Below are 25133 nucleotides of genomic sequence, written 5' to 3' on the forward strand. Positions count from 1 at the left end.
ATTATAAGGAATTAGTCGTTTATACAAGTTACATATTATTATAATTAATAACCTAGTATAGACAGAAAAACGTATAGAAGCGTCCTTGACACTATGAGCCACCACTAGTGATTTTTAAATTAAATAAACCGGGAGTGATCTCCCCAAAACTTTCTCGAATATTCTTATATAAAATAACAGGGGATGGGAACTCGGGCTATAGACATGATTTTTAATCCATTTTAAATACTTAAAGTTTTTAAAATAGAATAAAATCTCGTAGACAAATTAATTGCACACCAAGTGAACGCCAAATAAAAAAGCGCATAATAGTACGCAATATTATTAGTACTTTTAAAATTTACATTAGTTTTTTGAGAAATCGGAAGTAGCGTAAATTACTACTTCCGGTCAACGGAAATTACTCAAAATTTGTCAGAAGGTAGAGAATTAGATCTTTTACTTACGTGTAAAATTTCATTTATCTATCTGAAATAGTACTCAAGTTATAGGCTTTTGAAAAATTCAAAGTAGAAAAAGTACCACTTCCGGTTATCGGAAATCGCTCAAAAGTTGATACGGATCCACGATTTTGATAAAATACTTATATATGAAATTTCATCAACCTAGCTGTAACGGTACTCAAGTTATCGTGTTTACACACACACACAGACACACACACAGACACACAGACATACGGACAGAATTGAAAAGTCCAGTTTTTCAGACTGGATTACACATAAATCCTCTTAATTTTGATAAATCTGGATTGATAATTTTTGCCCGATTAAAATAAGTCCTCTATACTTCGGATGTGATGAAGGACTGAGGTGTAATACGGTGAAAATTGTTAAAATTTCAAGTGATGTTTGTGCACGATTACAATACTTTCTCTATACTTCGTATATACGAGAAAGTAAAAAAGAAAATCCTAAAAGACAGTCACTAACTATTAAAGACGTGCGCGGCACACTGACTAGGGGGAGTTCCCATTACAGATCGGAGAAAGAAAAATTAGCCAAGCTCAGGCTCAGAGTTGCTCAGACAAATATCAGTATTGGTAGTGTGTAGTCTATGTTTTGTGTGGCCTGCTATTTATTTCATTTAGCAGTGCAGAAGATTATTGAACTATTTTGATTAAATGTAACCGTTGCAGTAAAATATTAAACTTTTGATAACAAAATCTACCAAGAAGTTAATCTGTCAATCAGTCAATCAGTCAGTCAATCAATCGTCTCTGAAATCCTTATAAATCACAGAAATCTTCTGGTTCGTTGGCTCGTCACTAAAGACTTTATAAGTCACTGAGATCGTCTAGATTAAATTGTATCTAGTGCAGCATTTTTTGTTTGTTTCCCTGCGCTTTTTGCGTCCCACCGGAATAGAGCGCGCAGGGTTTCCCGGTACTTGGTACTCATGCGATAGTAGACAACGACTGTGATGCTGGAGTTGACCGTCTCCATCTCCAAGGCTGTCGTGGCCACGATCCAGTTGATGTTGGCGTACACGCCCCCAATGCTCAACTCTGGCACCACGGCGCGCGCTGACAACAGCGCAGACGACGGGATGAAGCAGACGATGAAGATTATAGACACCGTGACAATCATGACGACAACCCTCTTTTCTTTTAAGGTTATTTCCGCTACAGAGCTAGAGGCCTTTTTCCGCCATATTGCTTTACTCTTCAGTTTAAATCCTATAACGATGTTGCATAATATGATAACACCAAAAGCTATAAGCGGTACAACGGAGTTCGTGATAAACAATGAAGGCCCCAGTAGCTCGTTTAAATTTTTAGTATAAAATATCCCTAGCACCGTTTTGTTTAGGGTAGGAACAAATTTCCAGTCGTAGTACGCCGTGTAGTACACCGGAAACATGGTCAGAGCGATGACGAAAAAGACGCAGACGTTGAAGGCAATGGCCAGTTTTTTGGTGACGATCTGCCGGACTTTGAGTGGCGTGTACACGCACAGGCAACGCTCGAACGCCACGAAGGCCGTGATGAAACCCGTCACCTTGACAAAATAGTTGTGGGGGTAGCCAGCGACCAGGCTCTGGATCTCCAGCGCCAGGAAGGGCAGGTCCAGCGCCAGGAACCAGGGGTTGACGATGACGTTGAAGCACTGGAGCGTGACAAGGGCGCCGATGTCGCCGGCCGCCAGAGCCGTCAGGCTGATGTTCACCGTGTCGTCGAAGCCGTTTTTCGAGAAGACGACAATGTTGATGACGTTGGCGATGATCCCTAACAAGCCGACCACCTCCCCGAACATGACGTTGAAGGTCTCGACCTTCTCCCTGACCTCGTAGCTGACCAGCGCATCCGGTCTACTGACCAACGGGCCGAACTTTGTGACGTTCATGACGAGCTTCTCTCTAGGAACAATTGCAGATTATGTCGTCGTGAAAAAGGAATTGTCTGACCCTCACAGATCCATGCTAAGTATTTCCCACGTTTTCTTTAACTTGCTTTCGTCTCTGTTTTTCCGATCAAATCTTGCGATCGAAATTTCTGGCACTTCCCAGTTAGCTAGCGCGTTTCAGGGAAGCTTTGTTTTGGATGACAATAGAATATTCAATTGTTATTATTATTAAATTGATCCATGGAAACATTTTATTGAGCATTTTAGACCGCTATATAATTGTAGTAAAAACGTGGGGAAAAAGGGACATCACCCAGTAACTGTAATTTGATGAAAACAAGGTTCGGTACTCTCCCTCTTTGCTTACTGAGTAGTGTTCACGCGGTGTTTGTGTACAAACAACCGTAACAACTGGTGGCCAGTATGGGGGAGACGATATGGTCGAGTGGTTGGGCACACGATTGCTATCCCACTCGACACGGGTTCAAATCTATGTGTTCTAGTCAGTAACGTATTCACACAACGTGTTTTTTACGAGTTGTCTTTTTACGAGTTGTCTTCGTTTACCCAAAAAAAAAGTGAAAAGATAAAATCGATAGCAAGATTTTAATGCAAACAAACAGACAAAGACTAAAAAGTAGAAAATAATAATCATTAAAAAAGTTTTAAAAAACCCACGTTTTCTGATTGAACTAAAAAGTAGAAAATAAATGCTATACATCACAATAATGCAAGCGATCACTCTACTATAAGCGATCAAAAACGTGGGGCGCCGTGATTTTCTTACAGTTCTAATAATGTTGACTCTCTACAAGCTCCCTAATAAAAGTGAATAGTATTATCGAATCAATAGTAATATAACTTTTACTTCGGCGCCCCACGTTTTTCATCGCTTATAGTAGAGTGATCGCTTGCATTATTGTGATGTATAGCATTTATTTTCTACTTTTTAGTTCAATCAGAAAACGTGGGTTTTTTTTTTAACTTTTTTAATGATTATTATTTATATTTTAATCTCGTTTAACGCTCTACTGGTAAAGAAAGATGGGCAAAAATTAGCAACAGCAAAGTTATACCTTGAATTTTGAAAAGCCACGGAACAAAGAAAAATTCCAAGTGTTCATGTATTTTTATACACAATATATACATTGATAAAAATAAAATTATTTTGAAATCTATAACCTTAGCATTATCGAATAATACGTATTATAGTTAGATAATTCCAGTTATTATCTTTGAATCTATACCCTGCACAAGTCAACAACACTTCATTTGTCTTTTTTTAATTAGGTAATTACAGTTTTTCACAGGAAGATGTGTTTCTGCGTCATTCACCCCCCCCCCCCCCCCCCCCGACTCCCAACACGATTGTAGTGAATACTTGTATATAATGAACGTGTTCAATTATTTAACAATTAAAATAATTACCACCTTGTTAGGTTAGAACAGAACTTTTTGTGTTGATATAGCAGATATTGATTACGTAAACAGCAAAGCCTCACCCCGGAGCTTCTAATTATCATTAACCTCACGGAACCGAGTCAATGAGCCAAGGGCCAGGAGCCGGTCTACTCCCTCCCCTCCCCACCCCTACTGGCGATGGAGCAGCGCATCGAAGACGTTATTCTCAAGCTGAAACACAATCGTTGCTGGCTAACGTCGATTTTAGTGGGTTGTAGTTCCTGAGATAGGGCTGTACGTCTATCTCAAATGTATAGCAAAACCATCACTGTACTGTACCGTACTCTCTCAAATATACAGTTGACCATCACTGTACTGTACTGTCTATATCAAGTATACAGCTGGCCAACACTTTGATTGGCTGGTTGTGGTTCTATGGCTAAGGCTTAGTGCTTTAGACAACGTAATTGGTTTCCTGACTTGAATCTCGTATAACACGTTGTGAATTGAACGGAAAGTGCCGTTGTGATAACAGCATTGTGATATGCAGTATTGTGATGTGCATTACAGTGCATGCTTGATGGATAAGTACGGGTCATTTAAACAAATTATCTTTCTTGTTGTAGCGTCCCAGTGTAAGTGCTTCCTGTCATCTTGGTTTATTTTCTTGTAGTTCACTATTACTTGTTACCGGCAAAGTGAGAAATTTCTGAATTCTGTCAAATGTCTGGTAAAAGCTATCACGAATAGTTTTATTTCAAGCACTCGATAGAATGACAAATGCTCTTCTAGACAAATGTATTGAATGACAAGTGCTCTTTTAGACTAATGTATTGAATGACAAGTGCTCTTTTAAACTAATGTATTGAATGACAAATGCTCTTTTAAACTAATGTATTGAATGACAAGTGCTCTTCGAGACAAATGTATGGAACGACAATGCTCTTCTCAGTCAGTTACTTTTCACAGGCTTGGTCTAATGTTATAGTTCAAATTCTGGCTTTCTTTTATACCATTTTTTAAAAATCTTCGTTCTTAAGTACTACATGCCAACTGGTTGACTCTGATTTCAGCCTGCTTTTCTTTTTGTGTTGGCTTCCATAGCCTTTGTACAACTAAGTTTGATATTGGAGTCGCTACTCCAAGAAGAGTTGCTCTCCCCAGCTATCGAGCTTCATTTGCCCAAGGGTTCGAACTCGAGATTTTTCCAAATGGCAACCATGAGCTTTACCGATTCGACCACCCTGATGGAAATCATACAACACTGCACAAGTAAAAACAGGTACAAGTTAAAATCAGCAACAACGGTCTAGATTTTCCTGGACTGAAGATTTTATTGCACACTAAAAAAAAGTTGGCAGAAAAAAAAGTTAAAGTTTGGGGGTACAAGACAACAGCCGCATGACAACATAGTTACATCTTGTGCTGGTAGCAAGTCCATTGAAAATTAAAGAAATCATTGGCTTCTTCACTGGTGAAACAAGAACCACCATAACAACCCCCCCCCCCCCCCCCCCCACACGTTTAGGTATGCCATACTGGTCATATTTTTAGCCTTGTCAATCTACCCTTAATTGTAGTAAACTCATTGTTTTTTTAAATCTAGGGTTTTTAAAATTTAAAACATCTTTCCCCAATTTCCTATTGATTGTAAATCTTTCATCCTTGTGTGAAATGTTAAATCCCCCCCCTCCATTTTCAGTGATAATAAAATCCCAGTATCTGATTGTTTAGTCTGAGCATTAACCCACAGAATATGTAGCGTGTAACCAATAACCCCATATAACATACAAAACCAGTTTTAGATTGACCAATAACCCACCTATAACATATAAAACCCCCAGTTTTAGACTGACCATTAACCCCCACATAAAACCCCCAGTTTTAGACTGATCAATAACCCACCTATAACATATAAACTCCCAGTTTTAAACTGACCATTAACCCCCATTAACTCAGTTTACGTAACATATAAAACCCCAGTTTTCATGAGAAGTAAGCCAAGGACATGTCATCTTAAATAAAACATTATTTGAAACAAACATATTTTTTAAATAAAGATTTTAAAAACATTACCCTCAATGATGTATGGTATTTTAAGTTTTGATTTTCACAAGAATTCATGTCATGAGATTTGAAATTAAGCACACAAGAAAAATGTAAACATTTAAGTCATGCAGTAGCTAAAGTAAAAGGAGAAAAAATTATGTTACAAGTTTAAGGTACATAGTCACAGATCATAGAAGTGTGAATCATTTGAGTTTCTGTATACAAATGTTAGTTGTTTAAAAACTTTGACTAGAGTTCCTTTAAGTGTGGAGTTACATTTTTTAGTTGCACATTAAGAACAATGATAAAAAAAAATTGTTTTTAAACACAGAATATCAAATGTTAACAAAAATGTATTTATAACCTTACACAGGGTTAAAAAATTATCTGAAGAAGTAAAAAACAATTAATGCTTTAATTTTTAGAAATCAGTTTAAAAAAAAAAACAATTAACCTTTAAATAACAACCCACAGCTTAGTCAGAATAAAAATCACATTTTTGGTAACAAATAAAATTTGAATTAATTAGCATTTGAATATACATACAAGTCTTAAGTTAAAGAATATCACATATTTTTAGAAAAAATAATTTAAATAAACTTCAATATGTGGAAAATATTTTGGCTGCACTAACACAATTTGGCAAACTAGAACGAATTTAATTAAAAACACAATGGCCAGAAAAAATAGCATTTAAGTAGGTTAAAATTTGATTTGGTTTATGAACATGTTAACAGTAAACACAAAAAAAATTAAAATATCATTGACTTGGTATAAATGCTGGACATTTTACTTAAATACCTAGTAAAAAATAACAGACACATACTACAAGAAATCACACCCTGTATTTAAGATACCAAATGGTCAATTTAATAAAAGACCAAAAAGCAAATATGATGTAAAAAAAATTGCACAGTGGATAGGTAATATAATATTTAATAATACTAGATTGTTTTGAGATTCACTTAAGTAGGATTTTTAATACTCTGGTGCTATAAATGTTGTTAGTGCTGTGGACTGGATGGGTTATTGTCACTGGTGACATGTAAAGATTACAAAAAAAAAATATACCCTTTACAATAAATGTTACAGCACACACAAAAATGTTGTATGTATACGTAACATGTAGTGGTTATTTTTGTTAGTATTTATAATTTTAGGCGTCTTTAGTGATAGATGATTTGATTGGTCAGTTTTTATGTTGTCTGTGTTTTGATTGGTGAGTTAAAAACCAGCAGTGTTTTGATTGGTTAGGTTTCAACTTGTGGGTGTAGTGATTGGTCAGCTTTTAACTGGCCAGGTTTTTTTAGATTAGAACGGGTCAATGCTTTAATTTTTCAAATTAAAAAAAAAATGAAAACAGTAGCACATGGCCCAACGGAGACAGCACATGGCCAAGCGGAGACAAGAGCACACGGCCAAGCATTAAATGAGAAAGAATTGGGTATCAGGCAGCAAGACAGGGGTGAGCATGGGTGGCAGAGAAAAAAATAGTTACACGGGTTGTGCTGAGTTAAGGTGGTGATACACGTGTCACCAATACACACGTATCACCAATAAAATGTTTTAAATCTCACAAAATTGTGACATTTATGTTGTTGTTTATTTGACATTTTGATGTATCGTAGATAATCAGATTTAAGACATTTTAGTTAACAATTTTAGACATTTTGAGTTAACAGTTTTAGATATTTTGAGTTAACAGTTTTAGATATTTTGAGTTAACAGTTTTAGATATTTTGAGTTAACAGTTTTAGATATTTTGAGTTAACGATTTTAGACATTTTGAGTTAACGATTTTAGACATTTTGAGTTAACAGTTTTAGACATTTTGAGTTAACAGTTTTAGATATTTTGAGTTAACGATTTTAGACATTTTGAGTTAACGATTTTAGACATTTTAGTTAACAATTTTAGACAATGTGCTTTGAGTAATCAACAGACACTGGAGCTGCTATCACAGCTGAAACTGAGTAGGTAACTGAATATAACAATGCAGGATTCAGCCAACCCCTTACGTTGGTAAACATTTACGAAAAAAAAAAATTTTACAGCTGAAGCACTGTTTTTAGAGAAAATTGTTCAACTTGGAGTCGAAAAATTGGGATTAATACTACAAAATACTGAAGGTTATCACAGAATAATAAACTGCATGTGTGACATCGTGAACAGAATCATAGGTAATGAATGTCATGCATCTAAGACAGCAAGCTTGTTAGATGTCATGTAACCGCTTTGTCAGATGTCCTATAACAGCTAAGAACATCATTCATGTTAGATGTCATATAACCGCTAAAAATTTATTGTGAGGAAATCAAATGTTTACGAAGTGGAAAAAGAAGTGGTGAATCAAATGTTTTACCTATTAGTTTAAAATCTATGAAAAACATGGATTTGTTAAATTATGTAATCTAATTTTGTAGGGGCGTGGAATGATTATATAGTTTGTATAATGGAATGCTTACATAACTGAACTGTTACTTTGAAATAAAAAATGCTTACATAATTTAATTGTAAGGGAAATTTGGAATGCTTACATAATTTAATTGTAAGGGATATTTGGAATACTTACATCATAAAATGGAAGAGAAACTGGAAATTAAGTTAAAATGGGGAGAGGGGTGTTGGTTAAACCAACACTATTTTGTGTGGATGAAAAGATGAAATGGAACATGGAAAGTTAATAAAGAAAGCTAGCAGTTAAAAATCAAATGGCTTTTTGAAGCTTGTTGAATCTAAGCATAAGCTTATAGAATACACGAAACAACATGTGGATAAGAGTGCAAGAAGAATAGCAAGGAACAAAATGCAGGGACAAGTTCTCTATAGTGAGTTGGAACAAGTTCTGTATGTTGAAAATGTTGAAAATATTGCACAGAATTAATTCTTAAAGCACAACAACTGTGAAACAATTACTTGCAGACTATCTTAGAAAACTTCTAAGAGATTAAAAAAAAATGTTTTTTAAAACATTTGACACAAAAAAAAAGCAAAAAAGTCAAAACTATAAAATGTAGCAAAGTGCAAAAGGATATCAAAAGCTTAGTCTAACAAAGCAAACTTTTGCTGTCATAACCCCTATGAGAATAGTTAATCTTATTTATAAATAACAAAAGTTCATTTCTTGTGGAGACATGCATCAGACTAAAACTAATTAAATTTTAACACTAAAGTTTCGTTTAGTTTTGTCTCATCGTAAATACACAGGTTTAAAAACTTTTTAAATTAGCCAAAAATTAAACAATGGTTTTAGATGAGCGTAAGGAAGTCAAATAAACTTAGGGTGCGTCCAGTGTGGCCTGAGCTTGACCACTGTCCACTCAAGGGTGTGGGTCTAGGCCACTTGCTCATACTTGGCTCGACTGATGGACTTGGCCAGGCAAAATGCCAGGATAGCTCCAAGAACCTGCAGAAACAGCATGTGGTTTTAGTGTGAGAATAGCACATGGTTTTAGTGTGAGAATAGCACATAGTTTTAGTGTGAGAATAGCACATAGTTTTAGTGTGAGAATAGCACATAGTTTTAGTATGAGAATAATACATAGTTTTAGTATGAGAATAGCACATGGTTTTAGTGTGAGAATAGCACATGGTTTTAGTATGAGAATAGCACATGGTTTTAGTGTGAGAATAGCACATGGTTTGTGTGAGAATAGCACATAGTTTTAGTGTGAGAATAGCACATGGTTTTAGTGTGAGAATAGCACATGGTTTTAGTGTGAGAATAGCACATGGTTTTAGTGTGAGAATAGCACATGACTTTAGTGTGAGAATATCTCATGGTTTTAGTGTGAGAATATCTCATTGTTTTAGTGTGAGAATATCACATGGTTTTAGTGTGAGAATATCACATGGTTTTAGTGTGAGAATAACACATTGTTTTAGAGTTAGAATATACCAAGCAAACATAGAACTCTATAAATAAATGATTAAAACAGGTCTTCATCAAGATGAAGTTTTAAATTAAATAATTATTAAACAAAAAATATTTATCTAAGTGCATCTAACACGTGTTCAAAAAATCAATACCAAAATAATCTTTGGGTGATTTTTGAATGCACACATACTTTAATTGATGAAAAACTTTTAAGGTTGAAGGTACACATTCTAATTGATGGATAGTTGTAGGATGAATTCAGAAAACACATATTTTAATTGATGAAAACAAAAACTTATAACCACGCCCCTTAGTTCCATTCATGAAATCAAAAAGTTAAAGCCGGTCTTACCTGGAAGAAAGAAATACCCAGTGCCACACCCCCTATGGGCCCCATATTTCCATTGATGAAATCAACAACCAACTTATGACAACCCTATGGATAAAATACAGTAAACATTTTTAAATATGCAACCCTGAAAATATGAACCAGACAACAAAACATGATCAAATATGCTGGATCTTATTAGCAGAACATGGGGATCTATGTGTACAAGTAAAGTTGTCCTTCCTGACCTAATGCTCAATAGTGTAGATGAAGTAGAGTTTATGTTTTTGTCACCTCGGTATATGATAGTGTACTGTGGTCAGTTTACTCCCAGCCATCTTGACTGATAATTTTCTCAATGTGAGCCTGGTTGTCATCAACGCTGGGTGGAATCAGGGACAACCTACAATCTTAAACTTGGGATCCGAACTTTAGACCCTCAGGCTTTTGATGACCTACCTCCAGGCTACACCATACATATAAATGTGTGTGAGTGTTTGTGTGTGTGAATGGCTGACAGAATGAACTCTGACCTGTGTGTGTATATCATTTGTTGTAGCGTTTGGCCCCTTGAGCCCAATGTGGTGACATTCAGTGGCCTTGACCTTACAGCAGGACTCGGGGACGGAGAAGGGTTGCTGCTCTTTGATCGAGTACGGAGAGTTGAACCAGTCCGTGTAGTTCTGTATGCCACAACACACCAGCTGGTCAAAAGAGGTCAAAACATTTTAGTCAAGGTCAACTTTAATATCTCAGTTAATGTAAACTTTTACATCTTAGTCAAGGTCAACTTTTACATCTTAGTCAAGGTCAACTTTAACATATTAGTCAAGGTCAACTTTAACATCTCAGCGAATGTCAACTTTAACATCTTAGTCAAGGTCAACTTTAACATCTCAGTGATGGTCAACTTTAAATATCAGTTAAGGTCAACTTTAACAAGTGTCAAGGTCAACTTTAACATCATAGTCAAGGTCAACTTTAACATATTAGTCAAGCTTAATTTTAATAAGCTAACTATTGGTAGCTTTCTTTAAAAACAAAAAAAAATAAACCGGGAGTGATCTCCCCTAAACTTTCTCGAATATTCTTATATAAAATAATAGGGGATGGGAACTCGGGCTATAGACACGATTTTTAATCCATTTTAAATACTTAAAGTTTTAAAAATAGAATAAAATCTCGTAGACTAATTAATTGCACACCAAGTGAACGCCAAGTAAAAAAGCGCATAATAGTGCGCAATATTATTAGTACTTTTAAAATTTACATTAGTTTTTTGAGAAATCGGAAGTAGCGTAAATTACTACTTCCGGTCAACAGAAATTACTCAAAATTTAACAGAAGGTAGAGAATTAGATCTTTTACTTACATGTGAAATTTCGTTTATCTATTTGAAATAGTACTCAAGTTATAGGCTTTTGAAAAATTCAAAGTAGGAAAAGTACCACTTCCGGTTATCGGAAATCGTTCAAAAGTTGATACGGATCTACGATTTTGATAAAATACTTATATATGAAATTTCATCAACCTAGCAGTAACGGTACTCAAGTTATCGTGTTTACACACGGACAGACAGACAGACACACAGACAGATACACAGACAGACACACAGACAAGATTGCAAAATTATGTTTTTCCGTATCAGTGAGGTGTAAAACGTCGAGATTTGTAAAAATCTCGATTTTTTTTTTTTGCACGATTACAAGACTTTCTCTATACTTCGTATATACGAGAAAGTAAAAAGCAGTTCCTTAAACTAGCTTAAGGGTGATCAAAATAAAATTATCTTACACATTATTAACAAATAGCATTTAAAGAGGGGTTACCTTTGCTTGAAGTTCATCAAGTGCTCGAGTTATTTCCCCTTCCCCTTTGACATCATAGCGTTTAATGGCTTCAGACAGTCCATCTTTGAAACCTTTCTCTAGCTACATAAAATAAGCATAGGTAAAGTCATTGTTTTAATATATGCCATCTTTGAAACCTTTCTCTAGCTACATAAAATAAGCATGGGTAAAGTTATTGTTTTAATATATGCCATCTTTGAAACCTTTCTCTAGCTACATAAAATAAGCATGGGTAAAGTTATTGTTTTAATATATGCCATCTTTTAGTCACATTTGTTATGCCCTCTTAATTATTAGCCTACCAATTGCTGTCTTGTTAAACAGAGTATTCATTTAGTCCATTGTTGCCTATTTTTTTTTGTTTTTTTCTATTTATTTACTTATTCAATGCCCTGGACTTAAAACACAAGATTAACATGAAGATGCTCCACTTCAATTGTTAACAATTCTTTATACTTAATGTTGTGTGATATTCTGAATACTTGACTCAAAATCAGCCAGTATTACATATTTCTAAGAGTAAAAAGTCAGTCAAGTATTTGAATGTTTAAGACTTGTTACTAGTTCTGTCAAGTCAAAGAGACAAGTCTTACCTTTCCTCTGTAGACTAGCAATGCGATGCCTGCACTTAACTCAACAACAAACACAACAAACAGGAAACCGCAGAACTGTGGGGGAAGACAATGAAAACTTTTATTTAATATCTGGTAAAGTCTGTACTAAGTGGAATCGTGTGCTGTGGAATTATGTGCTACATTAGGTGCTGTGGAGACATGTGCTTAGTTTGGTGCTGTGGAGTCATGTGCTTAGTTTGGTGCTGTGGAGTCATGTGCTTAGTTTGGTGCTGTGGAGACATGTGCTTAGTTTGGTGCTGTGGAGACATGTGCTTAGTTTGGTGCTGTGGAATTATGTACTAAGTTTGGTGCTGTGGAGACATGTGCTTAGTTTGGTGCTGTGGAATTATGTACTAAGTTTGGTGCTGTGGAATTATGTACTAAGTTTGGTGCTGTGGAATTATGTACTAAGTTTGGTGCTGTGGAGTAATGTACTAAGTTTGGTGCTGTGGAGTAATGTGCTAAGTTTGGTGCTGTGGAGTAATGTGCTTAGTTTGGTGCTGTGGAATTATGTGCTAAGTTTGGTGCTGTGGAGTCATGTGCTTAGTTTGGTGCTGTGGAGTAATGTGCTTAGTTTGGTGCTGTGGAATTATGTGCTAAGTTTGGTGCTGTGGAATTATGTGCTACATTAGGTGCTGTGGAGTAATGTGCTTAGTTTGGTGCTGTGGAATTATGTGCTACATTAGGTGCTGTGGAGACATGTGCTAGTTTGGTGCCAGACTTACATAAAACAAAATTTCATACAGATGTAAAGAAAACAATTTACTTACAAATATAGAGACAATAGATTTAAAAAATAAAAATGAACAGAATAATTTTCTTAAAACATAAAACTGCATAAACAAACCTTCTTACAGACATAGAGAAAATATGTTATTTACTTACCATATACAGAAGCAGTGAGTGACCTTTGATGGTGCAACAACATCCTAAGGAACCAATGAGAACAATGACAGCTCCGACACCAATCAGGACATAGGGGGCCTCGGGTTGGTAGATGGACGAGAGTTCCAGGTACTTGTAGAGGTCGACCTTGGTCCAAATACCTATGGCCAGTATCACAATACCAGTCACCTGAGAAGAAACCAATGGCCAGAGTTATAATAACAATCACTTGGCCACAACACAGTACAACTGCTAGTATGACAACGGGAGTTGTCAACATGCAGATTGACAACTCACTTTATTGACAACTGACACTGACCAAATTGGCACATGGACAACTCCACAAAGTATCAGTTTATGTAAAATTATGTTTTTAAAAAAAATCAAAATGAAACTCCATTCTGAATCTGTTATCCTTTTTTTAATTTATATTTTTTTAATACTATGTAGATATTGATTTCTATCCAAAATTTTTTTTTCAAATATAGCATATTTAAAAACAATGGCAAAGCTAATACAATTTTTTTTAACAAAGTGGTCCTGTAACTTGATGGCTTTCAAATTAATTTTCTTCCTAATTATTTTATTAAAAAATCTTTGCGTAAGCAAAAACATCCACTTTTCTATGAGGTACACATCACCTAGAATCATGGGAATGTTTTTAAGCAAAAACATCCACTTTTCTATGAGGTACACATCACCTAGAATCATGGGAATGTTTTTAAGCAAAAACATCCACTTTTCTATGAGGTACACATCACCTAGAATCATGGGAATGTTTTTAAGCAAAAACATCCACTTTTCTATGAGGTACACATCACCTAGAATCATGGGAATGTTTTTTAAGCAAAAACATCCACTTTTCTATGAGGTACACATCACCTAGAATCACGGGAATGTTTTTTATTTAAGCTTGTACATGTCTGGGTAGGGGTGATAACGGAAATCTGATGCACATATAGTATGTTGTGTAGTGTTGGCACTTCATCTACCACAGTGTTGTGCTGCACTGATGTCTCAAAACCAAATTTTCACATTTTCCCTCTACACGTTGTCATGTAACAAAATTGGTTGTTTTGTTAGCCAGCTGTTCTATTCAAATCTTGACATCTTATTTGAATAATAAACATATTACGGGCCAATGACAAACACACAAACTATCTAATCAATCAAGCTGGACTCTCCCTTATTGATTGTGGCTACACAAAGGGACACAGCTTTCTTTTCTTCAAAGGGCAGTAACCCAATTTTATTTTGTTTTACAAATACTCAAGTAATTGATAAATTTAAAAATTGATTGCAAATTCAGAAATGACCAAAATTTAATCTAAACAAGTTAATAAAAAGTCTAGTGACAATTTAAGCGCAATTTCCTTAATTAATTTTTTTAAAAATGTGAAAAAATGATTAGGCCTAGCGAAACATAACTCCCTATCACTCTCATATAAATTATAAATACATTAATAGGGTACAAAAATAACGTTTGAATTAATAAGTAAAAAAAAAAAGACAACTATATTAACCTATATCAACGGAAATAGTTTTATTTTAACGAGTAGGCCTACAAGATGCTCAGTTTAAAATATCATCCTAGGCCTACACGATGCTCAGTTTAAATAATTTTTAAAAAAATTTTGTGACCGAACGAAAGGATATTTTTGAAAACTTTCTTCGGCAATATTGTTCTAAATTATGGCATTAATCGATTGGTAAATGTTTCAAGTCGCATTTGTTCGAGGATTTTTGGCTGTTCCGGGAAATCCAGGAAGGAATTCCGGGAATTTTTTTGGCCCACAATCATCCTTGGAACTTGCTTAACATATTTGCTTTTGGAACTAGTCCTCGATATTGCTTTGTTGAGGAGGAGATACCACTTAAAACTGCGGACACACATCCATCCATCCATCCATCCATAAATGACGAGTTAATAATCGCAATTGTCTGTATGGAAATTGCGCTAAAAAATACACACATGTGAAATTTAATTAATCTCTATGAACATATAATAATAAATATTTTTCAGATGTTGTAGCTGCAAACACAGCTTGAATTTTTTTGTATTGACTGGTTATATGGAGCTGAGTAAACCAATCAATACACATGTGTGTAACATTACAATGGGGTCCTGTGATGGGCCTATGCATAGTTAATTTTATGGTGTTGGTTTGTAGCATACTCAGGTATTATGTGATGTCAAATGTAAAAAAAAACGTGATACATAAGAAAAACAATTAAGTTAATGTCTTTGGCAAATGTTAGAAATATTTATCTGACAGCTTGTGACATGTCGCTGATGTTTTGAACGTGGATGTGACCAGAAATGTTATTTGTTTTATCACAGTTAAAGCAGTCTCACACTGCTATTATACTAATTAATTGTTTGATATAGCGAATATTTTAAATTAAAAAAGTTTATGTGACTCTAAAATAACAACGAAAGTCTTGTCTAATTGTTATTTAATATTCTCCCGATAAACATTTTTTTACAATTTTACAAAAATGGAAATGAAATTTATTTTAACATAAAGCTAATTTAATCTGCACTGATCTACTTGTACTCTTGCTATCAGTTGTACATTATGTTTTAAATTCTTAAAGATGGGCATGGTAAAAAAAAAACAGTAAAGAGCCATGTCATTTTTATTTTTCCCCAAACAAGTGACATTAATGATATGTGATTTGTCTGATGGGTGATGTGAATGACAACTGGCAGGTGACATGACACTGCCATCAGTTGTTTATTGACAGTCAAAAAAACTAGAAATAATCAACTTGTCACATGCTTTATGACTAACAAATGCTAAACCAACATTCTACACCATTTCTCATGACTTATATTGTCACACAACTTATTGATTTTCTTGCTTTGTGTTAAAATGCCAGCTAAAATCCCAGCAGTCAAAAATAGAAAGTTATTGCCTTAGATCTCATATTAAATGGCTACAAAGTAAAAATAACTCAAATAAAAATGTGTTTAAGAAGATATTACAAGCCACCAAACTAGGGGAGAAAACTGCTTACAAGAATTAAGAAATAATCAATATATAAAATCCAACGCCCAGGCAAAATTAATTGTAAGACATTAGTCCGGCTGAGTTTTAATTAAATTTAATTAGAAGCTTTTAAGGTTCTGTTTTTTATCAATGTGAAAAGACAGAAATTTGAGTTTGTCTTAAAAATGGTGGTCTAAAATTTGAATTTCCCTGTCTAAAAAATGGTGGTCTAAAACTTGAGTTTCCCTGTCTTAAAAAATGGTGGTCTAAAACTTGAGTTTCCCTGTCTAAAAAATGGTGGTCTGGTCTAAAACTTGAGTTTCCCCGTCTAAAAAATGGTGGTCTAAAACTTGAGTTTCCCTGTCTAAAAAATGGTGGTCTAAAATTTGAATTTCCCCGTCTAAAAAATGGTGGTCTAAAACTTGAGTTTCTCTGTCTAAAAAATGGTGGTCTAAAACTTGAGTTTACCCGTCTAAAAAATGGTGGTCTAAAACTTGAGTTTCCCTGTCTAAAAAATGGTGGTCTAAAATTTGAATTTCCCGGTCTAAAAAATGGTGGTCTAAAACTTGAGTTTACCCGTCTAAAAAATGGTGGTCTAAAACTTGAGTTTACCCGTCTAAAAAATGGTGGTCTAAAACTTGAGTTTCTCTGTCTCAAAAAATGGTGGTCTAAAACTTGAGTTTCCCTGTCTAAAAAATGGTGGTCTAAAACTTGAGTTTCCCTGTCTAAAAAATGGTGGTCTAAAACTTGAGTTTACCCGTCTAAAAAATGGTGGTCTAAAACTTGAGTTTACCCGTCTAAAAAATGGTGGTCTAAAACTTGAGTTTCCCTGTCTAAAAAATGGTGGTCTAAAATTTGAATTTCCCGGTCTAAAAAATGGTGGTCTAAAACTTGAGTTTACCCGTCTAAAAAATGGTGGTCTAAAACTTGAGTTTACCCGTCTAAAAAATGGTGGTCTAAAACTTGAGTTTCTCTGTCTCAAAAAATGGTGGTCTAAAACTTGAGTTTCCCTGTCTAAAAAATGGTGGTCTAAAACTTGAGTTTCCCTGTCTAAAAAATGGTGGTCTAAAACTTGAGTTTACCCGTCTAAAAAATGGTGGTCTAAAACTTGAGTTTACCCGTCTAAAAAATGGTGGTCTAAAACTTGAGTTTCCCTGTCTAAAAAATGGTGGTCTAAAACTTGAGTTTCCCTGTCTTAAAAAATGGTGGTCTAAAACTTGAGTTTACCCGTCTAAAAAATGGTGGTCTAAAACTTGAGTTTACCCATCTAAAAAATGGTGGTCTAAAACTTGAGTTTACCCGTCTAAAAAATGGTGGTCTAAAACTCGAGTTTACCCGTCTAAAAAATGGTGGTCTAAAACTTGAGTTTACCCGTCTAAAAAATGGTGGTCTAAAACTTGAGTTTCCCTGTCTTAAAAAATGGTGGTCTAAAACTTGAGTTTACCCGTCTAAAAAATGGTGGTCTAAAACTTTAGTTTACCCGTCTAAAAAATGGTGGTCTAAAACTCGAGTTTACCCGTCTAAAAAATGGTGGTCTAAAACTTGAGTTTACCCATCTAAAAAATGGTGGTCTAAAACTTGAGTTTCCCTGTCTTAAAAAATGGTGGTCTAAAACTTGAGTTTACCCATCTAAAAAATGGTGGTATAAAAATTTGATGTAACAGACGAGAAGTCTTTTGATGACCAACACAGTGTGACATTCTCTGTGTATTGTAACACAACTCAACATCATCTTGATGTGGTCATCTCAACATCCTTTTGATGTGGTGGTTTTAGTATTTTGTAGTCATTAGCTTATGACCTGATTTAGTATTTTGTATTTATTGGCAGGCAGCATTGTAATGTAACCGGCCATCTTATGACTGTACCAGTTAGGGTTAGGCTAAGGGTAGTAACAGTTATATAAAACATATTACTTTTATATTGCTCTACACATATTTCCAGGCTTTAGGGTAGCAACAGCTATATAAAACATTATTTTTATCATGCTCTACACATATTTCTAAGCTATATTGTTTTATGCCTTTAGTGAAAATGATATTTTATTATTATTAATGAAAAAACCCAAAAAAAAAAAAGAAACAAAATTTAAAATCAATGATTAATGAATTAAATTGTCTGGCGTTGCACAACACACTATGAAATGAATAAATAATGCAGCATAGGAGGTGGCAGGTACAATGCTTTATGGGGAAACCAAGAGGCTATACAGGAATCATGGAACTGTTATTGGTTTATTGATCTGTCATGTGACCTCGCTCACCCTTCTAAGACTTGACTCTCTGGGGGTCACAAATGGAAAGGTCAGAAGCTGTACCATTAGCTAGGGAAACTTAGTTTAAAGCCAGTCTGTTATACTTGAAGGCTTAACTTACTGAAGCGAAGGATAGAAACAAATCTAGAAGATTATTCTAGAGGTGTTATGTTGAAGATAATAGAAAATCTTGATGAGGCACATGTTGATAGAACATGTATAAAAAGAGTACAAGAGCATGAAGCCACTATAACAAGTAATTTTTTTTCATATAAAAAAAAAATAGATTCCACTGTGACAATCAGATGTGTAAATTTAGACCAAAATGTATTGCCTGTACAGTTCCATAATAGAATTACAAAATTGAGTGACTAATCACATTTGGCCACTTCCACCTCAACAATTGTTCTGGCATACCTGCAGCCAATAGGACACCAGTACCAGCATAGTAGCAAGGCTTTAATTAGTGAGGTACGATTTAGCAAGGCTTTAATTAGGGAGGTAGGTTTTAGCAAGGCTTTAATTAGGGAGGTAGGTTTTAGCAAGGCTTTAATTAGGGAGGTAGGTTTTAGCAAGGCTTTAATTAGGGAGGTAGGTTTTAGCAAGGCTTTAATTAGGGAGGTAGGTTTTAGCAAGGCTTTAATTAGGGAGGTAGGTTTTAGCAAGGCTTTAATTAGGGAGGTAGGTTTTAGCAAGGCTTTAATTAGGGAGGTAGGTTTTAGCAAGGCTTTAATTAGGGAGGTACGTTTTAGCAAGGCTTTAATTAGGGAGGTACGTTTTAGCAAGGCTTTAATTAGGGAGGTACGTTTTAGCAAGGCTTTAATTAGGGAGGTACGTTTTAGCAAGGCTTTAAATAGGGAGGTACGTTTTAGCAAGGCTTTAATTAGGGAGGTACGTTTCAGCCCAAACAAAGTTTAGATGATGGGTGGTAATTAAGTTCAGGCTAGGGATCAGAAGTGGTTCTGTCACCATGAGCGTCACTACCCAGTTTTACAATCTTGTAAATATTGAATTATTATATTCAACTTTAAATTTTAGTCTTTGGCGACACACCATGCTTCTCAATTAAATGTGTTTTGTTTTTAAAGGAAGTGTGCCTAAACAAACTGAAACAGCCTGTTACATCAATCACACACCATGCTTCGTACACATGCCCAAAAGTGTGTAGTTTTGTAAAGAATAGAAAGCATTCACCTGGAAATCCCTAACACATTGTCTTCAGCCAAGTTATACACAAAGGATGTACAGCCCAGAAATAATTGGCAGATTTAGTAGTATCTCTTGGTACAAAATATGAAAATTTTTCATTTTTTTGTAAGATTGTCAATATTGAATTTGTGATCCATTATTGTGACATCTGCTTCTTTATTAGTTAGGTGGTAACGAGTTTAGTAAAAGTTCCCTTTTCAAACCTGACGGTCTATAGGGCAAGTGAAGTAGAGTTTACTTGTTTCTGTGACCTCGGCATTTGAAGAGATAGTGTGGTCATCACTATGCCCAGCCGCCTTTACTTTCCCTAACATGTGTTAGGTACCCATCTGAGTAGGGTGGACTCAGTTTAACTAGTTTAGAACAGTTAATAATTCATCAACTTACACTGCATGTGCACATACACATCAGTATTTGTTCTAAAATTTAACATTTTCAGTATCTCTCACAAAATTTTGGTAGACATGTGGTTTCTAAACTAGCCTGAAATAAATTGGGTAACGTAAATTACAAAGTCCTTTAATACACCCAGCTCTAATGGGTACTTGACTTGAGTTGGGGATTGTCAAAGCAGCTGGTAACAGTGCAGAAAAAAAAAGACCAATTCTATTTCACCTGTACCTTAAGTTGTAAAAGGGGTTGCCATTTATTTTCTTAATTAATATCAGCCCATTGACTGAATAAATCACATTTTAAATACAAGTGGATGTGAGTGTACAAGCAATATAGTAAAGCTGTTCACTAGTGTTGTGCAGGAGCAGAATATCACCCCCCCCCCCCCCCCCCCACATTGAACAATACCTCACAATTACCCCCAGTATGTTACCATCTGACCAACTGCTGTAATAGAACATTACCCCTGTTAATTAAAGAAAGACACTTTAAACTTAACCCTAACCATAAAGTAATGTTAATGTTAGGACTTGGCTATGCTAAAGGATAGAACTTAAGTTATATTTTTATTTACATCTCACAATACTACTGCACATGAGTAATGAATATTGAAAAGTTGATCAACCCTACCATGCAATGATGCATGACTGATATTACAGAGCTCATTATGAGCATATGTGCAGTAAAAAAAAATCACCAAAATCTTGTTTTTCAACAGAATGGGTTTTTTTTTGTACTTTTGAATACTTTTTTCCATTTTTTTATTAAGAAAATAATAACTAATTTAATGTGTTTAAAATACAATTTTTATGACCCTATTAATTAAAGATTAATAATTTTTTCTCTATTCTTGCACACTCTCTACAAACAGTTTAATATCTGTCATCATATTGTATTTTTGGCAATTCTCAAGTATTTAACGTATTTTCCATTATCTCTGAAACACTCACAGCTTTCAATAGGCTTCTTTTTTAATATGGTGTAAGGGCTTGGGTTAATAAATTAATTAGATATCATATTTGCATACAAGCTAGACAAGGCAATAGGCATGGCTTCTTAAAATATGTACATTCTTATAGCAAGAATATTCATAATTAATAGGTCTACTTTCTTATTAATAACATTTTAATCTTTTTAAAGGGAGGTATGATGCACTGCAGCATGTTAAATTTAGAAGAAATTTATTTTTATTTTATAGTTTCACTTTCAAAGAGCAAGGGGGGGGGGGGGTCGGCATGATTAAGTGGTTAATGCTTTTGATTGCTAAACTGAAAAGAACTAAGTTCAAACCCCCAGGCAGATTAGGCTAAACAGCTGCTGACAACAACCGATTCTGGATGAGGTTGACACGCAATATTTAATCGTTGGAGGAAATACCACCATCAAACGTTACAATTAAGAACAATGAAAAAAAATTGAAAAAGTCGCCAGTAGGCCCTATAATTATAAATTATAAGTAATCTACTAGTACTAGGCCTAGATCTTACTTTACAGTTTTATACTAGGCCTATATACTATAGGCCTATAGTATATACTATATACTACTATATAGCCTATATAGTTCTATATAGGACTATAACCTAAGTCAGCCTACTAAGTGATACATACTAATACATAGTAACAGTAATCAATTAGAAGGGCCTAACTATACTAATCTAATAGAGTAAAGTAATAGTAGGCCTAATAAATAAAAATTTAAAATAGAGAAACATGAATAAAAATAAATTGAAAATTGAATAGGCCTCATATGCCCTACTTGTGACTACTACTACTTAATGCCGCGCAATGGCCCTATTTTCAAGTTTATAATTTCATTATTAAGCCTATTTGAAATCATATATCAGAAGACTCAGTTAATTAATAATTAATTAATAATTAGCCTAACAAAAATATGTGTGGTGGTTGATTAAATTAATAAATACTCAAAAATAGAAAGGGAGGCTAATCAGGAAATTAAAAAAAAACCGATTGAAATACTTCAGAAATACGCCTACTCACCCAAAATATGAAATTAAAAACCATCATTAGAGTTTTCATACATGTCACCACTGGTGCAGTCGAAAGAGCACTATCAACCCTTCCTTTCGTCATTTTCAAATTTTAAAATTTAACACTAGTGGTTTACAATGTAGATGAAGATCTTCTATCAGATGGCAGATCACTACACTCTGATTTCCAGATGGTGCCAGACTTTGCTGTCATCAAATTATTGCCGGAAATGCAAATAAAAGAGGTCAAACCTTAAAGACTATTTAAAAAAGAATTTTCTCCCTTGGTAAACGGAGTTCACATTAACCTAAGAAATAAAATAACTGAACTAGATATTGTCATTAATAATATTGTTGTTGTATAAGCTCGCCTACTTACTAATTAAAAAATAATATTGTTTAAGATATATTTACAGTGGCGTGGGCATGGATGCGTTAGGAGGTCGAGGGTAACATTATAATTAATCTATTTTCTGCTCTCGTAAACTCCCCAAACCTTGAAAACCTACCATTAATTATTAAGCCCTATACTGAATTATAAAATGGTATAAGGGTATTCGGTGGATCCCCCCCCCCCCCCCTAGAATCTAGATAAAAGTCTGAACATGCAATTGAGCGCCCGCTATCACCGATTTTAGTTTCGGGTATGCTTTCCTAAGCAGAATAGCACAAAACAAAAGAAGACGTCATGTAACAATCAATGATGCATTTTTTGTCTGCAGTGAAATAGGTATGGGAATTCGGTAGGACGGTGGTGGTGGGGAGGGGGAAGGACATCTAAGCTGTTTTATGCGGCTTCAGTTTCTTCAGTGCGCTCTAGTGTCAATAAAATGTCTTCAATTTTTTTTAATGAATGTCATATAGGCCTAAATAAGACATTTAGGAAATTAAAATCGTTAACAAATTTATAAATAATTGGCTTGATCTACTTTATTTATTGTCAGCTTCGTAAAAAAAGTGATTTTGGTCACGTTTGTGCAACCTCACATCGAACAGTCAAATTTACATAAGAGAAGAAATAATAAATGTGTCAATAGATGCAAGTTCGTCAGACATGCGCATTATTCGTCATTCCTCAATAATATAAACTTCTAATATTGGAGATGTTAAATAAATCGAATTCAAACATCTTTTTATTTTTAAACTGAAAGTATGTATTTGACACCTGTAGAAAATAAGTATTTAGTAAATTTACTATTAGCTAATCTATCGCTTTAGGTACGTAAAATCGGCCGAGACTAGATCTAGTAATGTGAAAAGAAGAATTTAGTGCAGCCACAAGTAGTGGTGTGCCTCAGGCTGAGTGAGTGGTAACTGTAACAAAACAACACTACTGACACTTCACTACTGGCAAATAATTTTGCCAAAATTGTAATTTTTATCACTTTGATCTAGAAGAGATCTAGATTTTAGGTTTGATCAAATTTGGGTCTTGGTAAAATTTAAAATGGCGAGGTGGTAATCTAACCGTAAAATGTGTGAAGGGTGCAAAATCAGCCTGATGACATTTTGATTTTGTCTTGCATACCGCCACCTAATTATTTTAACGAAGTGACTACGCGTCTCGCAGAGTGTAGCCCGTAACAAAGTGACTACGTGTCTCGCAGGTTGGATTTGCCATCTTGTGATTGAAAATGCTTACTTTTTTCTTTACCAATATATCCGGTGTGGTTTTAGTCATCAGTGTGCCAGCTCAGCTGTAGACTGTAGTTCATAGACCTGGAGCTCCTAGTTCGAACTCACGGTTAGCACGACCGATACTGGTTGCTTTTTTACATTTTATTTTTTCCATATTGAAAATACGACGTGTGATTCTATGATTCTTTTTTTTTTTAAAATAAAATTTCCAAACATAGTCACTCGCATGATTATTTGCCTGCGTTTACTATCCTGTGGGTGAAAAATCCCACCACGGCTCACGGTCGGCGGGATCGCTGTGAGTTAAGCAGGCCTAAAGCATACGTCATAGAATGAACACAAGTTCGCCAGATCGTCAGTGTCTTCACTTCACTTCACTTCTCTCTCCCTCCCCCCCCCCCTCAAATTAAAGTTTTTTTCAGTTCACCTAGGATTAATAATAGGCCTATAGACTTAGATCTACTATCATGCATGCTAGATGGCTGTAAAAACTATTTACTAAAGCCAAAGCCGGGCAGTTTGATTTAGCTAGATCGTTGCTAGATCTAGGACTATCATCTGACCCACTACACTGACACTGTACTGTTTTTTTTACAAGTAGGTACTAGACTAGATCTAGATTCTTAGGTGTTGAAATAATACACTTAAACTAAATCTAGATCTATGTCAACATTAAATTGCTAACACGAAAAAAATAGCGGGCAGTCCTGATATCTATTTTTTCTAGATCGCGTGCCACTTAGTGTAAAGATTAAACGTAACGTGGAGCGAACTGCGCAAATCCAGTCTTACGCGTAACGCAAATGCGGCCTTATTTTAATAGGCTTGGTGTGATTAGTGTGACACTAATACACTTGAGGCCTAATCCTAATCATTTAAATTTTAAGTTGATATTGTTGTAAAATATAAACTTAGGACTTAGGCCTGTAGCATAATGACAATAGTCAACCGATAATGTAGCTCAGTAGCTGCATGCCGCAAACAAATTTTAAGTCCAATGAATTGGATGTTTCAATTGTGTTTGGCCTAAATGTGTTATTTTAGGTTTGCCCATGTAAAAACATAGGGCCTACTTTTTTTTCTCTTCTGCTGTTCATTAAAATTTAAAACATAACCTATTATTAAGTTTTAGGCCTATTAATCCCAAATTTTCTGTTATTTTTCTGCTAGGCCTACATGCTACATATTTAAGCCTAATGCTATTTTCACTCAAAAGTAGGCTTATTGTTAAAAGCTGCCATTCTATAAGATAGATTTTCTCACTAAGTAAATTTGAAATTAAAATTAAAATATTCTGTCACACTATTACAAA

At 34.8% G+C, this 25133-nt stretch overlaps 2 protein-coding genes across 2 annotated transcripts; both read right to left on the reverse strand.

Annotated features, from left to right (window-relative positions):
- Positions 1–1298: 1298 nt before the first annotated feature.
- LOC131939460 (uncharacterized) lies at positions 1299–2342 on the reverse strand. Its single transcript, XM_059297762.1, has one exon. The coding sequence runs from the start codon at positions 2340–2342 to the stop codon at positions 1299–1301; it is 1044 nt and encodes a 347-aa protein (XP_059153745.1).
- Positions 2343–7585: 5243 nt separating this feature from the next.
- Positions 7586–22415, reverse strand: LOC131939458 (tetraspanin-7). The gene is made up of 7 exons (XM_059297761.1): positions 22194–22415; positions 13347–13535; positions 12441–12515; positions 11827–11928; positions 10531–10701; positions 10022–10105; positions 7586–9198 (listed from the first exon to the last, which is right to left on the reverse strand). The coding sequence occupies exons 1-7, from the start codon at positions 22284–22286 to the stop codon at positions 9127–9129; spliced, it is 786 nt and encodes a 261-aa protein (XP_059153744.1). The 5' UTR covers positions 22287–22415; the 3' UTR covers positions 7586–9126.
- Between the last annotated feature and the right edge of the window lie 2718 nt (positions 22416–25133).

The sequence above is a fragment of the Physella acuta genome, unplaced genomic scaffold (genome assembly GCF_028476545.2).
Source record: "Physella acuta isolate Inbredline_101_S28 unplaced genomic scaffold, ASM2847654v3 ptg000280l, whole genome shotgun sequence".
In the NCBI taxonomy this organism is placed as follows: domain Eukaryota; kingdom Metazoa; phylum Mollusca; class Gastropoda; family Physidae; genus Physella; species Physella acuta.